This window comes from Hyla sarda, chromosome 4 (genome assembly GCF_029499605.1).
Source record: "Hyla sarda isolate aHylSar1 chromosome 4, aHylSar1.hap1, whole genome shotgun sequence".
In the NCBI taxonomy this organism is placed as follows: domain Eukaryota; kingdom Metazoa; phylum Chordata; class Amphibia; order Anura; family Hylidae; genus Hyla; species Hyla sarda.
Window position 1 is genome coordinate 219,784,855 of NC_079192.1, and position 14,274 is coordinate 219,799,128.

Sequence of the window (14,274 nt, forward strand, 5' to 3'; positions counted from 1 at the left end):
CATAAACAATACATTGGTAGGTCCAAACGCTCCCTAAAGACCCGAATCGCAGAGCATATATATGACATAAAAAAGAGTAGTGATAAACACCCCCTGTCGGCCCACTTTCATAAATATCACAACTAAGACCCATCAGATCTCACCTTAACAGCCATTCAGACAGTCAAAAGAAATTGGAGAGGAAGTAACTATGTACTCCAAATGTCTAAAGCAGAATCGAGAAAAATCTACGAGTTTGGTAGCCTCTAACCCAAAGGCCTCAATGCAGAACTATAATTATTTGGCTTTTTATAGATATTTTTATAAATAGTTTTACTATCCATATTTCAGTTTTATTCATATATTTCCCCCTCGTCTATATTTTTTATGTTTTTTACGGCAAATTTTAAGGGCATAATGCTATATTTCTATATTTTGATCTCATTAGGCAATTTGTGCATCCATATGCAGAATCTTTTCTTACACTTAATAAATCCTACGTGCTTTCCGCCCCCAAGATATTAGAACTCAAACCTCATACTAGAACATAAACACCTACCTTTATTCTATTTTTATTTCGATTTCTATTTTCAATTTTTATTTTTATTAGTACTATTTTTATTCTTATTCTATTTTATTCTATCATCTATTTATTTTATAATAGTTTCTATTATTTAATATTTATTACTTAATCCTTATCTCTATTCTTATTTTTATTCTTATATTACCATCTGCCTCTTTTCATTGTCATGTTCACTACACACCAATCTTTACATATACATATTACACCACCATTTATTTCTTTATTTTATCATTCATTTCGGTTGGTTCAGCAAAAAGCAAACCTACACTTTATTTTTGTTTTTCACCAAATAGGTTTCACATTTCATTCGGATCCATACCTTGCACCCGCATCTGGTAACCACTATATCTACTATAAAAGATTCGACATACCCTATAGTATGCTTTAAACATCTGATTTGCAATATTGTATAATACATATTATGCAGATTTAAACCAGGATCGCAACATCTCCTTCACTGTTCTGTGATCCTGGGTGTCCTGGAGGTTGGAAACTTACCTACAAGACATTTATGGTTCATTAAATTAATATGCCAAAATATTTATAGCAGAAATCCCCTTTAAAGTTTTTTTTAATGTTATTTAGATACTTCGTATTATGGAATCAATTTGGGAAGCGGAATCACTAGATCTTTGCTTGTTGCCCTACGGCTGCATTTCTACAGGAAACAAGATAGGTAAGTGATGGGGTGTGATAGTGATAGATCTATATTGTCATAGCTTTTTTACCTTTCTGTGTGGTGTTCAGTGTGTATATTTATCTAATTTTCACTAGTTACTATTAATACTCTACAGCTTATGTAGGCATAGCTCTTACCATTCCACTTTTTTACTGAGGATGTAGTGCAATATATCACAATTTGCATGTTGAATGCCAAGTTTTGCTGTTAGCAGGTTAATAATGGGTGAGATTTATCAAAACCTGTGGAGAGGCAAACTTGACCAGTTGCTCATTTACAACAGGTTTTGATAAATCTCCCCCAATATGTTTTTATTAGGAGTTATGAATACCTTCAATTAGCTGGATGAATATCTGACCTAGCAATGACTGGAAAGTTCAGGATGGATTTTTATTTGTAGAGTAAGGACAATACCATGGTATGGCACCAATAGAAATTGTACTTTAGGTATGCTATTAATTGTTTGGGAACCTCAGCAAAACTGAATAAATGGTTATTTTATCACTTAATAGCATTTATCAGTTTATGATGTTCATATTGTAAATGTGCATAACTGTTCTGCGTTGCATGTACGCTTTCCTAAACATATATGAATATGTAAATATGAATTAATATGTGGTTGGGCCAAATTTATTTGCTATAAGAGCCTTTTTAGATATACTTTCCAATAGATTTTGAACATGATTGGATAAATCGTCTGCCAGTTCGTCACAGATGTGTTTTTCTAATTACTAATTTCATTACTTTATACAAAAAGGGCTCTTTAGCTTTGATAGGTGCAGGACCTACCTCTGGGACATAAGGCCTTATTAGATGCCCCAATGCTTGCTGTAAATGAGCACCCATCTTGTAGATCAGTATCCTTATACAGAGCCTATTACAAGGCTCAAGTTTTGTGCGGGAAGTGCAACACCATTCTTGTGGGTTTAACTGCTTTCACTCAATGGCCACACCTCGACTATTGTATAGGTTGATGTCAGACGACGAATGATGATTTTTGGACTTGTCAAAATCGGTTGATCGCTGGCCTAACTACACAGGGCAAGGCTTGACCGATAATCGCCTTGTGTACTAAGTCCTTTACAGCTTAACAAATGTTTGCCGGATTTGTGTGGCTATTTTTCTTATTAATGTAATGACCCTCAACCAATTGAAGATACAAAGAGAGTCGAGCAAGCAGGTTACATCTACAGAGTGGGCCATTTATATGGATACACCTTAATAAAATGGGAATAGGTGGTGATATTAACTTCCTGTTTGTGGCTCATTAGTATATGTGAGGGGGGAAACTTTTCAAGATGGGTGGTGACCATGGTGGCCATTTTGAAGTTGGCCATTTTGAATCCAAATTTTTGTTTTTTCAATAGGAAGAGGGTCATGTGACACATCAAACTTATTGGGAATTTCACAAGAAAAACAATGATGTGCTTGATTTTAACGTAATTTTATTCTTTCATGAGTTATTTACAAGTTTCTGACCACTTATAAAATGTGTTCAATGTGCTGCCCATTGTGTTGGATTGTCAATGCAACCCTCTTCTCCCACTCTTCACACACTGATAGCAACACTGCAGGAGAAATGCTAGCCCAGGCTTCCAGTATCCATAGTTTCAGGTGCTGCACATCTCGTATCTTCACAGCATTACCAATTGCCTTCAGATGACCCCAAAGATAAAAGTCTAAGGGGGTCAGATCGGGAGACCTTGGGGGCCATTCAACTGGCCCACGATGACCAATCCACTTTCCAGGAAACTGTTCCTCTAGGAATGCTCGGACCTGACACCCATAATGTGGTGGTGCACCATCTTACTAGAAAAACTCAGGGAACATGCCAGCTTCAGTGCATAAAGAGGGAAACATCATCATGTAGCAATTTCACATATCCAGTGGCCATGAGGTTTCCATTGATGAAGAATGGCCCCACTATCTTTGTGCCCCATATACCACACCATACCATCAATTTTTGTGTTCCAGTCTTTGAGGGATCTGTCCAATGTGGGTTAGTGTCAGACCAATAGTGGTGGTTTTGTTTGTTAACTTCACCATTCACATAAAAGTTTGCAAAAGTTTGCAAAAATCTTCTGCGTAAACTGGGGGTCCTGTTCCAATTTTTGTTTTGCCCATTCTGTAGCACCTGAAACTACGTATACTGGAAGCTTGTGCTAGCATTTCTCCTGCGGTGTTGCTATCAGTGTGAGAAGAGTGGGAGAAGAGGGTTGCATTGACAATTCAACACAGTGGGCAGCACATCAAACACATTTTATAAGTGGTCAGAAACTTGTAAATAACTCATGTAAGAAAAAAGTTACATTAAAACCAAGCACATCATTGTTTTTCTTGTGAAATTCCCAATAAGTTTGATGTGTCACATGACCCTCTTCCTATTGAAAAAACAAAAGTTGGATTCAAAATGGCCGACTTCAAAATGGCCGCCATGGTCACCACCCATCTTGAAAAGTTTCCCCCCTCACATATACTAATGTGCCACAAACAGGAAGTTAATATCACCAACCATTCCCATTTTATTAAGGTGTATCCATATAAATGGCCCACCCTGTACATTGAATTCAGTGAGAAAAGCAGCTGTACAGAATAGGCGAATTGCTTGTACCATGTAGTGTATTTACTTTATGTATTTTAACAATAATTATTGCTGCTGTATTAAATATGAACTAGTAAGATTTATCTATGTAATTTTATTATAAGTGCACTTAGTTGTCCTGCTTCTGCCTGATAAAACATTGATTCATGTACATAGCAGTAACATTTGTTTCCTTATACCTATTCACTTCTAAGGAATGATTGAAATAGTCAAGGATGCTACCACCATTGCTCAAATACAGCAGAGTACAGTTGGAAACACTGGTGCATTTAAAGATGAAGTTTTGAGTCAGTGGTTAAAAGAAAAATGTCCTCTGGAAGAAAAGGTATTTTTATATTATTGATTTTACTGGTAATTTAGAGGTGGTAAAAATGTCCAGAGTAGGGAATGTTTGCTATGAGGATTTGCTCCTGCTCTGGACAGACAGAGTTGTCAGCAGAGAGCACTGTTTCTGCCTGGAAAATACTTTCTTCAGGGTATACAGTAGCTTGTAACTACTTGAAGGCTTAAGATTTTTAAATAGGAGAAGTAAGTTTCAAATCTATAGTATTCTGTCACCAGTTAGTTTAAAATATATATTTTTTCGTTCCCTGGCATACCCCTTAACCCCTTTAGGGCGCAGGACATACAGGTACGCCCTCGTTCCCTGGTACTTAAGGACCAAGGGTGTACTTTTATGCCCCGACACTTTAACTGCCTTTAAAGCGAGCAAAGAAGCTGCGCTCGCTACAGAGCAGTGTGTGTCGACTACCATCAGTAGCCAGACACTGCTTATGGTGGTCAGCAGTGATCCCCCGCTGCCTGTCATTTAACCCTTTAGATCAATGATGATTACGGCATCAATGATGATTACGGCATCTAAAGTGAAAGCAAACACCTTCGGTAGCTCAGAGGAGCTTACAGAACCCCTGCGATGTGATTGGTGGTTTTGGTAAGCTAAAATGGAGGAGGAGGGTTCCCTTACCTGCATCCTGCCGCCAATTCACTGATGTATCCTGGCTTGGCCAGGCTATATTAGTGGATCGCTGATCTCAATGTGAAATGCTTTGCCATAGGCGTTACAGTGAATGCTATCTAATGTTTGCATATAAAAGTCTCTTATGGGGACTTAAAGTGTAAAAAATAAAATAAACAAGTCTCTAAAATTATATAAAACCACAAATTTGGTATCACTGCATGCATAAATGTCCAAACTACTAAAATATAATGTTTATGATCCTGCATGGTAAACGGCGTAAACATAAAAATAATCATATATCAGAAATAATTAAATAAAAATCAATTAATAAAAAGTGATCAAAACAAAAATGGTGCCGTTAAAAACTACAGATCATGGCAAAAAAATTATACCTCATACATCCCCGTATACGGAAAAATAAAAAAGTAATAGGGGTCAGAAAAGGACAATTTTATGCATACCAATTTTGTTAAATAAAGTTTGCAATTTTTTAACTTCAACTATAGAAAAACTCGCTATTGTTTTAATTGCATTTACCTACAGAATAAAGATAATGGATTATTTTTACCATAAAGTGCACTATGTACCGTATATACTCGAGTATAAGCCGACCCGAGTATAAGCCGAGACCCCTAATTTCAACCCAAAATCCCAGGAAAAGTTATTGACTCGAGTATAAGCCTAGGGTGGGAAATACCTCATCCCCCCCCCTGTCATCATCCAGACCCGTCATTAACATCCTCATCATCATCCCACACATCCCCCCTTCATCATCCCCTTATCATCCCACACATCCCCCTTCATCATCCCCTTGTCATCATCCCACACATCCCCCCTTCATCATCCCCTTATCATCCTGCACATCCCCCCTTCATCATCCCCTTGTCATCATCCCACACATCCCCCCTTCATCATCCCCTTATCATCCCACACATCCCCCCTTCATCATCCCCTTGTAATCATCCCACACCCCCCCCCTTCATCATCCCCACCCCCCTTCATCATCCCCACACCCCCCCTTCATCATCCTCTTCTCATCATTCGCCCTCAGTGGTCTTCAACCTGCGGACCTCCAGAGGTTTCAAAACTACAACTCCCAGCAAGCCCGGGCAGCCATCGGCTGTCCGGGCTTGCTGGGAGTTGTAGTTTTGAAACCTCCGGAGGTCCGCAGGTTGAAGACCACTGCGGCCTTCAACATCATCTAGCCCCCCTCTCACCCCCTTTAGTTCTGAGTACTCACCTCCGCTCGGCGCTGGTCCGGTCCTGCAGGACTGTCCGGAGAGGAGGTCGTCCGGTGAGGAGGTGGTCCGGGCTGCTATCTTCACCGGGAGCGCCTCTTCTCCGCGCTTCCGGCCCGGAATAGAGGCGTTGCCTTGACAATGACGCAGAAGTACGTTGGCAATGAACGCACCTCTGCGTCGTTGTCACGGCAACGTGACTATTCTGAGGCCGGGCCCGAAGCGCTTAGAAGAGGCCTCCCCGGTGAAGATAGCAGCCCGGAACCAGTATCCCACCGGACCACCTCCTCACCGGACAGTCCTGCAGGACCGGACCAGCGCCGAGCGGAGGTGAGTACTCAGAACTAAAGGGGGTGAGAGGGGGCTGGATGATGTTGAAGGCCGCAGTGGTCTTCAACCTGCGGACCTCCGGAGGTTTCAAAACTACAACTCCCAGCAAGCCCGGACAGCCGATGGCTGGGAGTTGTAGTTTTGAAACCTCTGGAGGTCCGCAGGTTGAAGACCACTGCGGGTGGGGGAGTTCACTCGAGTATAAGCCGAGGGGGGTGTTTTCAGCACGAAAAATCGTGCTGAAAAACTCGGCTTATACTCGAGTATATACGGTAATATCAAACACCCCAAAAATTGCAAAATTGCTGTTTTCTTATACATTTCTGCCCATAAATAAAACATTTTTTGTTTTGCGGTACATTTTAATGAAAGGTGTCATTACAAAGTACAAATGGTCGTAAATAACAAACAAACCCTCCATAAGGCCAAAATTGTCTTTAACCCCTTAGGGACACAGCTGTTTTTTGTCTTGAGGGCACAGACAGTTTTATTTATTTATTTTTCAACCCCTTAAGGACTCTCATTTTTTTCCTTCTCACCTTCTAAAAAACATAATGTTTTCAGTTTTCCACCTACAGACCTATATGAGGGCTCATTTTTTATGCCGTGATCTGTTGTTTTTATGGGTACCATTTTTATTTTGATGGGACTTTTTGAACTCTTTTTACACCTTTTTTAAGGGTATACAAAATGACCAAAAATACGCAATTTTGGACTTTGGAATTTTTTTACGTATGTCATTGACCACACAGTTTAACAAACATTATATTTTTATAGTTTGGACATTTGCGCATGCGGTGATACCACATATGTTTATATTTATGGGAAACACTAAAGCATGGAGGTACTCTATCTACCACCCAATACAGCCCAACACACTCGTAGCATATCTAGCCCTGGAGAAGAAGCCAACCCACTGATTGTCTATGTTTATATTTATATTTTACAGATTTTGGAAAAGGGGCGTGATTTAAACTTTTAGTATGGAAGGGGTCAATTCACATTTATTAGCTTTTTTTTTTTTTACACCTTTTGTTTGTCCACATAGGGGGCTATTACATGCAATCCTTTGATTGCATACACTGTTCAATGCTATGCCATAACATAGCATTGATCAGTGTTATTTGTGCTTGATTGCTCCAGCCTGCAGAGCCTGGCTGGAGCATCAAGGAGGAGATTCTTCAAGCTGATCGCTGAGCTGCCGGGTATGTTTTTATTTTTATTTTAGATGCCACAATCAACTTTGATCACGGCATCTTATGGGTTGATGCTGGACATTACCACGATTGGTGATATCTGGCATTATTCACAGGTCCTGGCCGTTGATAGCCGCCTGGACCACCCTGCTCATCACCTCGCATCGTAGCAGGGCATACAGGTTAAGGTGTTAAGTTTTTTCCCTACTTTTATTTTTTGTTTTTTCTTTTTGCACGATCAATTATACTTTGTAATGACACCTTTCATTTTACCATAAACTGTACAGCAAAACAAAAAATATATATATTTTTTGTATGAGAAAATGTGAAAAAAAAACTTGTGGGTGGTTTTATTTTTATGCAGAGTCCTTTACAGTAAAACTGTAGGCTATTCCATGCATCCACTACTCTAACAGTAAAGTAATACTTCCTGATATTACTTTTAAACCTTTCTCCTATATATAAAATTTTTATTTTATTGTATACAGGGTTGTATGAGGGCTCATTTAATCTGTAGTTTTTATCAGTACCACTTTTGTTTTGATAGGACTTTTTGATCACCAAAAAAAAAAAATCTGCACTTCTGTGATTTGGTGTTTCACTGTTTGCAATCATAAACATTTAACTTAACAGTTCGGGCAATCCACATGCGGTGATATCAATTATGTATTTATATATAAGGGAGTATTTATATTTTATTATGGGAGGGGTTTTTATATAATAAAAAATGTATATATACCTAAATTTAACATTTATTTATTTATTTATTTTTACACTTTTTTTTGTCCCCATAGGGATCTATTATATCATCATTGTATTGCATTAATTCTACAATGCTGGACTATTGCATTGTACAGTGAAATTGGCACTCTACTGATACAGTCTGCCTCTGGCAGACTGTATCAGAGGTCCTGTGAGCGGGTGTACTGGTGGTGAGTTGCAGGCCACCGGCCACCATTTTGGGTCATCAGACCCTTGTGATTGCACTATGGTGCCTGGGAACACATGTATATCCTTTTTCATCTACAGATTTTAAAAAAATACACAAAATTTAAATAAAGGATCTTTTACTGTTATTTATTTTCTTAATAGCTGAATGCAGCTGTGGAGAAGTTTGTTTATTCCTGTGCTGGATACTGTGTGGCAACTTTTGTGCTTGGAATTGGGGACAGACACAATGACAATATAATGGTAACTGAAACAGGTAAGATCATACATTGTGGACCATTGATTATAAGATTTCTGTCTCCAGTATTTACTGCTAGACTTTGAATTGGTTTGGAAACAACAATGACAAATGAAATTGACAACAAATACAGTTTTTATTTTTTAAGTGAACATGAACTGAAAGTGTCATTTTTTTCCAACACAGAATTGCTTTGAATATTTAATCTCTGCTAAAATATTTAACAACTCATAATGGCTCAGTGACATGGGAAATGAAAACGGATTAGAGTTAAGCCTAGAATGTTCTCTTTTCACATCCCCCAAATATCATTACAACATTTACTGTTGCAGGCCAGAACATTATTCTAGAGATATTAGCTTGAGTTTGTTTTGTAAGGGATATACTGTGTGTATTATTCTTTGTATAATATATATTTGGACAATGTTCATTAAGGACACCACATGCAGTCCTTCTGTCTTTGCAGGTACACAGTATGTTGATGTGTATGTGTACACTAACTACAAAATCTTATGTGAATAATCACAAATTATCCTGAATTACATCAAAGTCAAAGTGCTAATGGTACAGATTGAAATGTTTTTTTGTTTTTCTTTTACCTGTAACGTCTTTTTGATTTTAGGTAATTTATTCCACATTGATTTTGGACACATCCTTGGTAACTATAAAAGCTTTCTTGGCATAAATAAGGAAAGGGTGCCGTTTGTTTTAACACCTGATTTCTTACATGTAATGGGAACTTCAGGAAAGAAAACAAGTGAATACTTTCTTAAATTCCAGGTATTACTACATTTTATGTAAAAATTACAAACTAAATAAGTTGAATACAATGTACACCAAAATAAAATGTGTAAGCAAAGCGGAAAGAAATAATATGGTACTGGTAATTACTTTTTGTTGTATATGAATGTGGCAATAAAAGACTGTGTTCATACACATTTTTTGGGCCATTTTGTAGCAAGCCTTTTTAAGTTTCAAAAAATTGCCCCAAAAACGCCCATATTTTTCCATGTGAATTCTATGGAAATAAATAGGAAAACCTGACAGTTATAAGTAATTGTATCAGCTATAAAAAATAAATGCAAGGGACTTCTTTTAGGCAATTATATGCTAAAATATGTCTGTATTTTGGCTTGTAATTTAGGAGATATTTAGTATGTAAACAGGTCTGCAAACAGCAATGTAAATTGGGCTATTACTGTGCCCCAAAATGTCTGGAAATATGGCAAAAAGAAAGGCCATAAAAAGGCTCAAACGCAAAGAGAAAGCTGAAGTCACATCTAAAAGTTTTTTGCATTGTAAAATGAGCCCCAAAAAGTGGCGTGTAAAGCATAGCCTTATATTTACTGCTCTATGAACTAACACATCTATCTATAGAAATAAATTAGCAAAATTGTATAATCCTGAGATAAAAATTGCAGTAGTGTGAATTGCATTTATATGCAATTGGCTTTAGATAGATTCTCAGAGAATACATGTCTGTCTATAAAGGAAAAAGAAATTAATTTCATAACAACACTCCACCAGCAATTGTAAGGGCACTAGAGCATGAACAGGTATGTGTAGACATTATTAAAAATGCATAGAATTCAGTATATATTTTATCCTATATTCATGCTTTATTAAGTATTTTTTCATTAGAGTAGTTGTTTAATAACAAGTTAACATGGAGTTATTTTATACTTTAATGAATAGGGAGGAAATAACCATCTGCATAGAAATTACATACTACATTTCTAAGTCACCACTTAACAGTCTCTAATAATTAGAATCATGAGAGGAACGTTTACATCCTACAGCATGGCAGATATTAAAGTGTACCTGTTGTTAACAAAAACTTTTTATATAGTGTAGATAATACCGTTTTATTTATATTTGTAATATACATTGGTTAAGAAATGTTAAAAAAATGTCTCTACAGCTATTGCAGGGACAGCATTTTTTCACCCAAATACAGGAAGTGTGGGTGGACAGGCAGGGCTCTGCACTGAGGACAAGCAGGGCTCTGTACAATGAGGACAAGCAGGGCTCTGTACAATGAGGACAAGCAGGGCTCTGTACACTGAGGACAAGCAGGGCTCTGTACACTGAGGACAAGCAGGGCTCTGTACACTGAGGACAAGCAGAGCTCTGTACACTCAGGACAAGCAGGGCTCTGCACACTGAGGACAAGCAGGGCTCTGTACACTGAGGACAAGCAGGGCTCTGTACACTGAGGACAAGCAGAGATCTGTACACTGAGGACAAGCAGGGCTCTGTACACTGAGGACAAGCAGGGCTCTGTACATTGAGGACAAGCAGTGCTCTGTGCACTGAGGACAAGCAGGGTTCTGTACACTGAGGACAAGCAGGACTCTGTGCACTGAGGACAAGCAGGGCTCTGTGCACTGAGGACAAGCAGGGCTTTGTACCATGAGGACAAGCAGGGCTCTGTACACTGAGGACAAGCAGGGCTCTGTGCACTGAGGACAAGCAGGGCTTTGTACCCTGAGGACAAGCAGGGCTCTGTGCACTGAGGACAAGCAGGGCTCAGTGCACAGAGCCCTGCTTGTCCTCAGTGTAGAGAGCCCTGCTTGTCCTCAGTGCACAGAGCCCTGCTTGTCCTCAGTCTACAAAGCCCCGCTTGTCCTCAGTGCAAAGAGCCCTACTTGTCCTCAGTGCACAGTGCCCTGCTTGTCCTCAGTGCACAGAGCCCTGCTTGTCCTCAGTGCACAGAGCCCTGCTTGTCCTCAGTGTACAGCGCCCTGCTTGTCCTTAGTGCACAGAGCCCTGCTTTTCCTCAGTCTACAAAGCCGTGCTTGTCCTCAGTGCAAAGAGCCCTGCTTGTCCTCAGTGCACAGTGCCCTGCTTGTCCTCAGTGCACAGAGCCCTGCTTGTCCTCAGTGCACAGAGCCCGGCTTGTCCTCAGTGTACAGAGGACAAGCAGGGCTTTGTACACTGAGGACAAGCAGGGCTCTGTGCACTGAGGACAAGCAGGGCTCTGTACACTGAGGACAAGCAGGGCTCTGTGCAGTGAGGACAAGCAGGGCTCTGTACACTGAAGACAAGCAGGGATCTGTGCACTAAGGACAAGCAGGATCTGAACACTGAGGACAAGCAGGGTTCTGTGCAGTGAGGCTCTGTGACATGCTCCTGGCTCACACATCAGGATGATTGACAAGCCAGGAGCTTGCACAGAGCCCTGCTTGTCCTGCCCTCACTTCCTGTATTTGGAATTCTCATAGAGACACACATGCAATAGCTGCAGGGACAGCATTTTTTCACCCAAAAATGTACAGATTTTTTAATCAATGTATATTACAAATATACATATAATTGTATTATCTACATTATATTAAATGTTTTTGTTAATGGCAGGTACACTTTAAGACTTTAGAACACTAGCAATGCTTTTCAATAATAAACTTTGGAGGACATGCATTTACATTTAAGGGTACGTTCACACCTACACAGATTTGATGCGCAGGATTTGATGCACAGAATTTTCTGCAAACATTGGATGTGGGGCCAAAATATTATGTGAACAAGCCTAAAGAAACTTGGATGAGCTATCAATTAATGATAATAACAAAGGCAAAAGGCTGTAAGAGATCCAGAATGTGTGTTAACACACAAGCCTATGAACATGGATGAAGAATATAGCATCCATAACAGAAAGAAGAATGGCAAAGAAAAGGAGATCTTATCTGGAAGAAAGAAAACGTCCCATGTACTGCTGGCACATTCTCTTCCTTGGGACATGTTCTACCAGACTGGTTATCTACTCTTTTATTGCCTTTTAGTGTTCTGTGCTACTTTAATAACATACCTCCAACTGTGCTTGGATATGACTTGTTTTTCTCTTCTACATGAAGAGCTCTTGACAAAAAAAATCCTAATCCTAACCCTAAAACTAGACTGCGGCTTCCTGTTCTGTACAGATCACTTTTCAGTGGTGCCCTTCTTCTCATAACAGACAGGAGTACAGTGAAAGATGGCACTAGTAGATAGATAAGACACCTTCACAATAGCTGATGCTTATACCCCCAAGCAGAAGGACAGTATAACCTGACATGTTTCATGCTACAGGCGCTTTGCTATAGAATGCCACCCTATAACTAAGTGTATGTAGCGTGAAACGTGTCAGGTGTACAATGCACCTGTACCTTTTTTTCCTTTTATATGGATTCCTGAATAAAGCAAGAGGTATCTACATTCTCCATCGTTGTGATGACAATTTTCCTTTTCTGACATTGACTTCTTTGAAACTAAAAGGCAGTATCATCAGGTCTGCATTTAAGAATATATAGATCATACAAACTAACTGAAGTACAAATAATATTAGAAATTTCTTTTTATAAATGTTGTTATGAGTAAAGTATATTTACATTTGTATGGGGGAACTCTTTAATAATGAAATTTCTTGAATTGTTATGCTGACTAACTGATTGTATTTTTTTTAGGACGTATGTGTGAAAGCCTATTTGGCTCTTCGACATCATACAAACCTTATGATCATCCTGTTCTCCATGATGCTCATGACAGGAATGCCTCAATTAACAAGTAAAGAGGACATTGAATATATTAGAGAGTCATTGACTGTTGGGAAAAATGAAGACAATGCTAAAAAACATTTTCTTGACCAAATTGAAGTTTGTAGAGATAAAGGATGGACTGTGCAGTTCAACTGGTTCCTTCATCTTGTTCTAGGCATTAAGCAAGGAGTTGAAAAGCATTCTGCTTAAATCTACTGGGACAATGGAACAGAAAATAGTTTTTATGAACATAAGGTTCTTCCAATAATGACTGGGATGAATTGGTATAATATTTTCCCTCACCCGATCTAAAGCTGCATTAACACACAATAAACATTTAATGAATGGCACTGATTTATAAATGCTTTATATATTAGTGTATTTCTTGACAATACTGTAAATTGTTGGAATTCTAATATCTAACAAAATAAACACTTAAAAATAGAAAAAATGGATTATAATTAAATTCCCTCTTACTGTATTTAAAATATTAAAAAAGTTGGAATTAACAAAAATAATTCCTATTTAGAAGACGAGTATATTTATAAAAGGATGAGTGTAAAAATCTGCAAACTTGTATTACAATCTTTTCTTATTGTAATAAAGTATATGGGTTCTAAAATGTTTTTTTTATCATTAGAAGCTGTTCTGTTGCAAAAAAAAAAATACAATATAGTAATCCTTATTAAAATTTTACACAGTACTAAAAGGTTTGTGAAGACTATGGCAGTGTGTGGAAACCAGACATGCTACATCTGGTGCCATTTGTACAGAAAAACCTATATCAAATGGAACATACCACACACTTGCGCTTTGCGGCTATTCTGGGTCACATGGGTCTATGTTGACCCGGTGATCCGGAATATAACGGGAATCGCGGTTATCCAAGACACCCACGATCCCCCGAAGGCATAGGAGTGAGGTGGCATAGGAGTGAGGTCTAGACGCGACCACCAATAGCAGATCGGGGGCGGGGGGCTTTACTTTCGGTTTCCCCGTTCTGCCCACC

The 14,274-nt window shown here is 38.8% G+C and overlaps 1 protein-coding gene across 7 annotated transcripts in view; it reads left to right on the forward strand.

Annotated features, from left to right (window-relative positions):
* PIK3CG (phosphatidylinositol-4,5-bisphosphate 3-kinase catalytic subunit gamma) overlaps nucleotides 1–13,865 on the forward strand; it is a 191,695-nt gene extending 177,830 nt beyond the window's left edge. For all 7 annotated transcript variants that reach the window (XM_056573579.1, XM_056573582.1, XM_056573586.1 and 4 more), the window contains 5 exons: nucleotides 1,148–1,238; nucleotides 4,038–4,168; nucleotides 8,658–8,769; nucleotides 9,374–9,531; nucleotides 13,194–13,865. In XM_056573579.1, the coding sequence (XP_056429554.1) occupies nucleotides 1,148–1,238; nucleotides 4,038–4,168; nucleotides 8,658–8,769; nucleotides 9,374–9,531; nucleotides 13,194–13,475 (774 nt within the window). In that variant the 3' untranslated portion in view covers nucleotides 13,476–13,865. The remainder of the gene's footprint in view (nucleotides 1–1,147; nucleotides 1,239–4,037; nucleotides 4,169–8,657; nucleotides 8,770–9,373; nucleotides 9,532–13,193) is intronic.
* The last annotated feature ends 409 nt before the right edge of the window (nucleotides 13,866–14,274 follow it).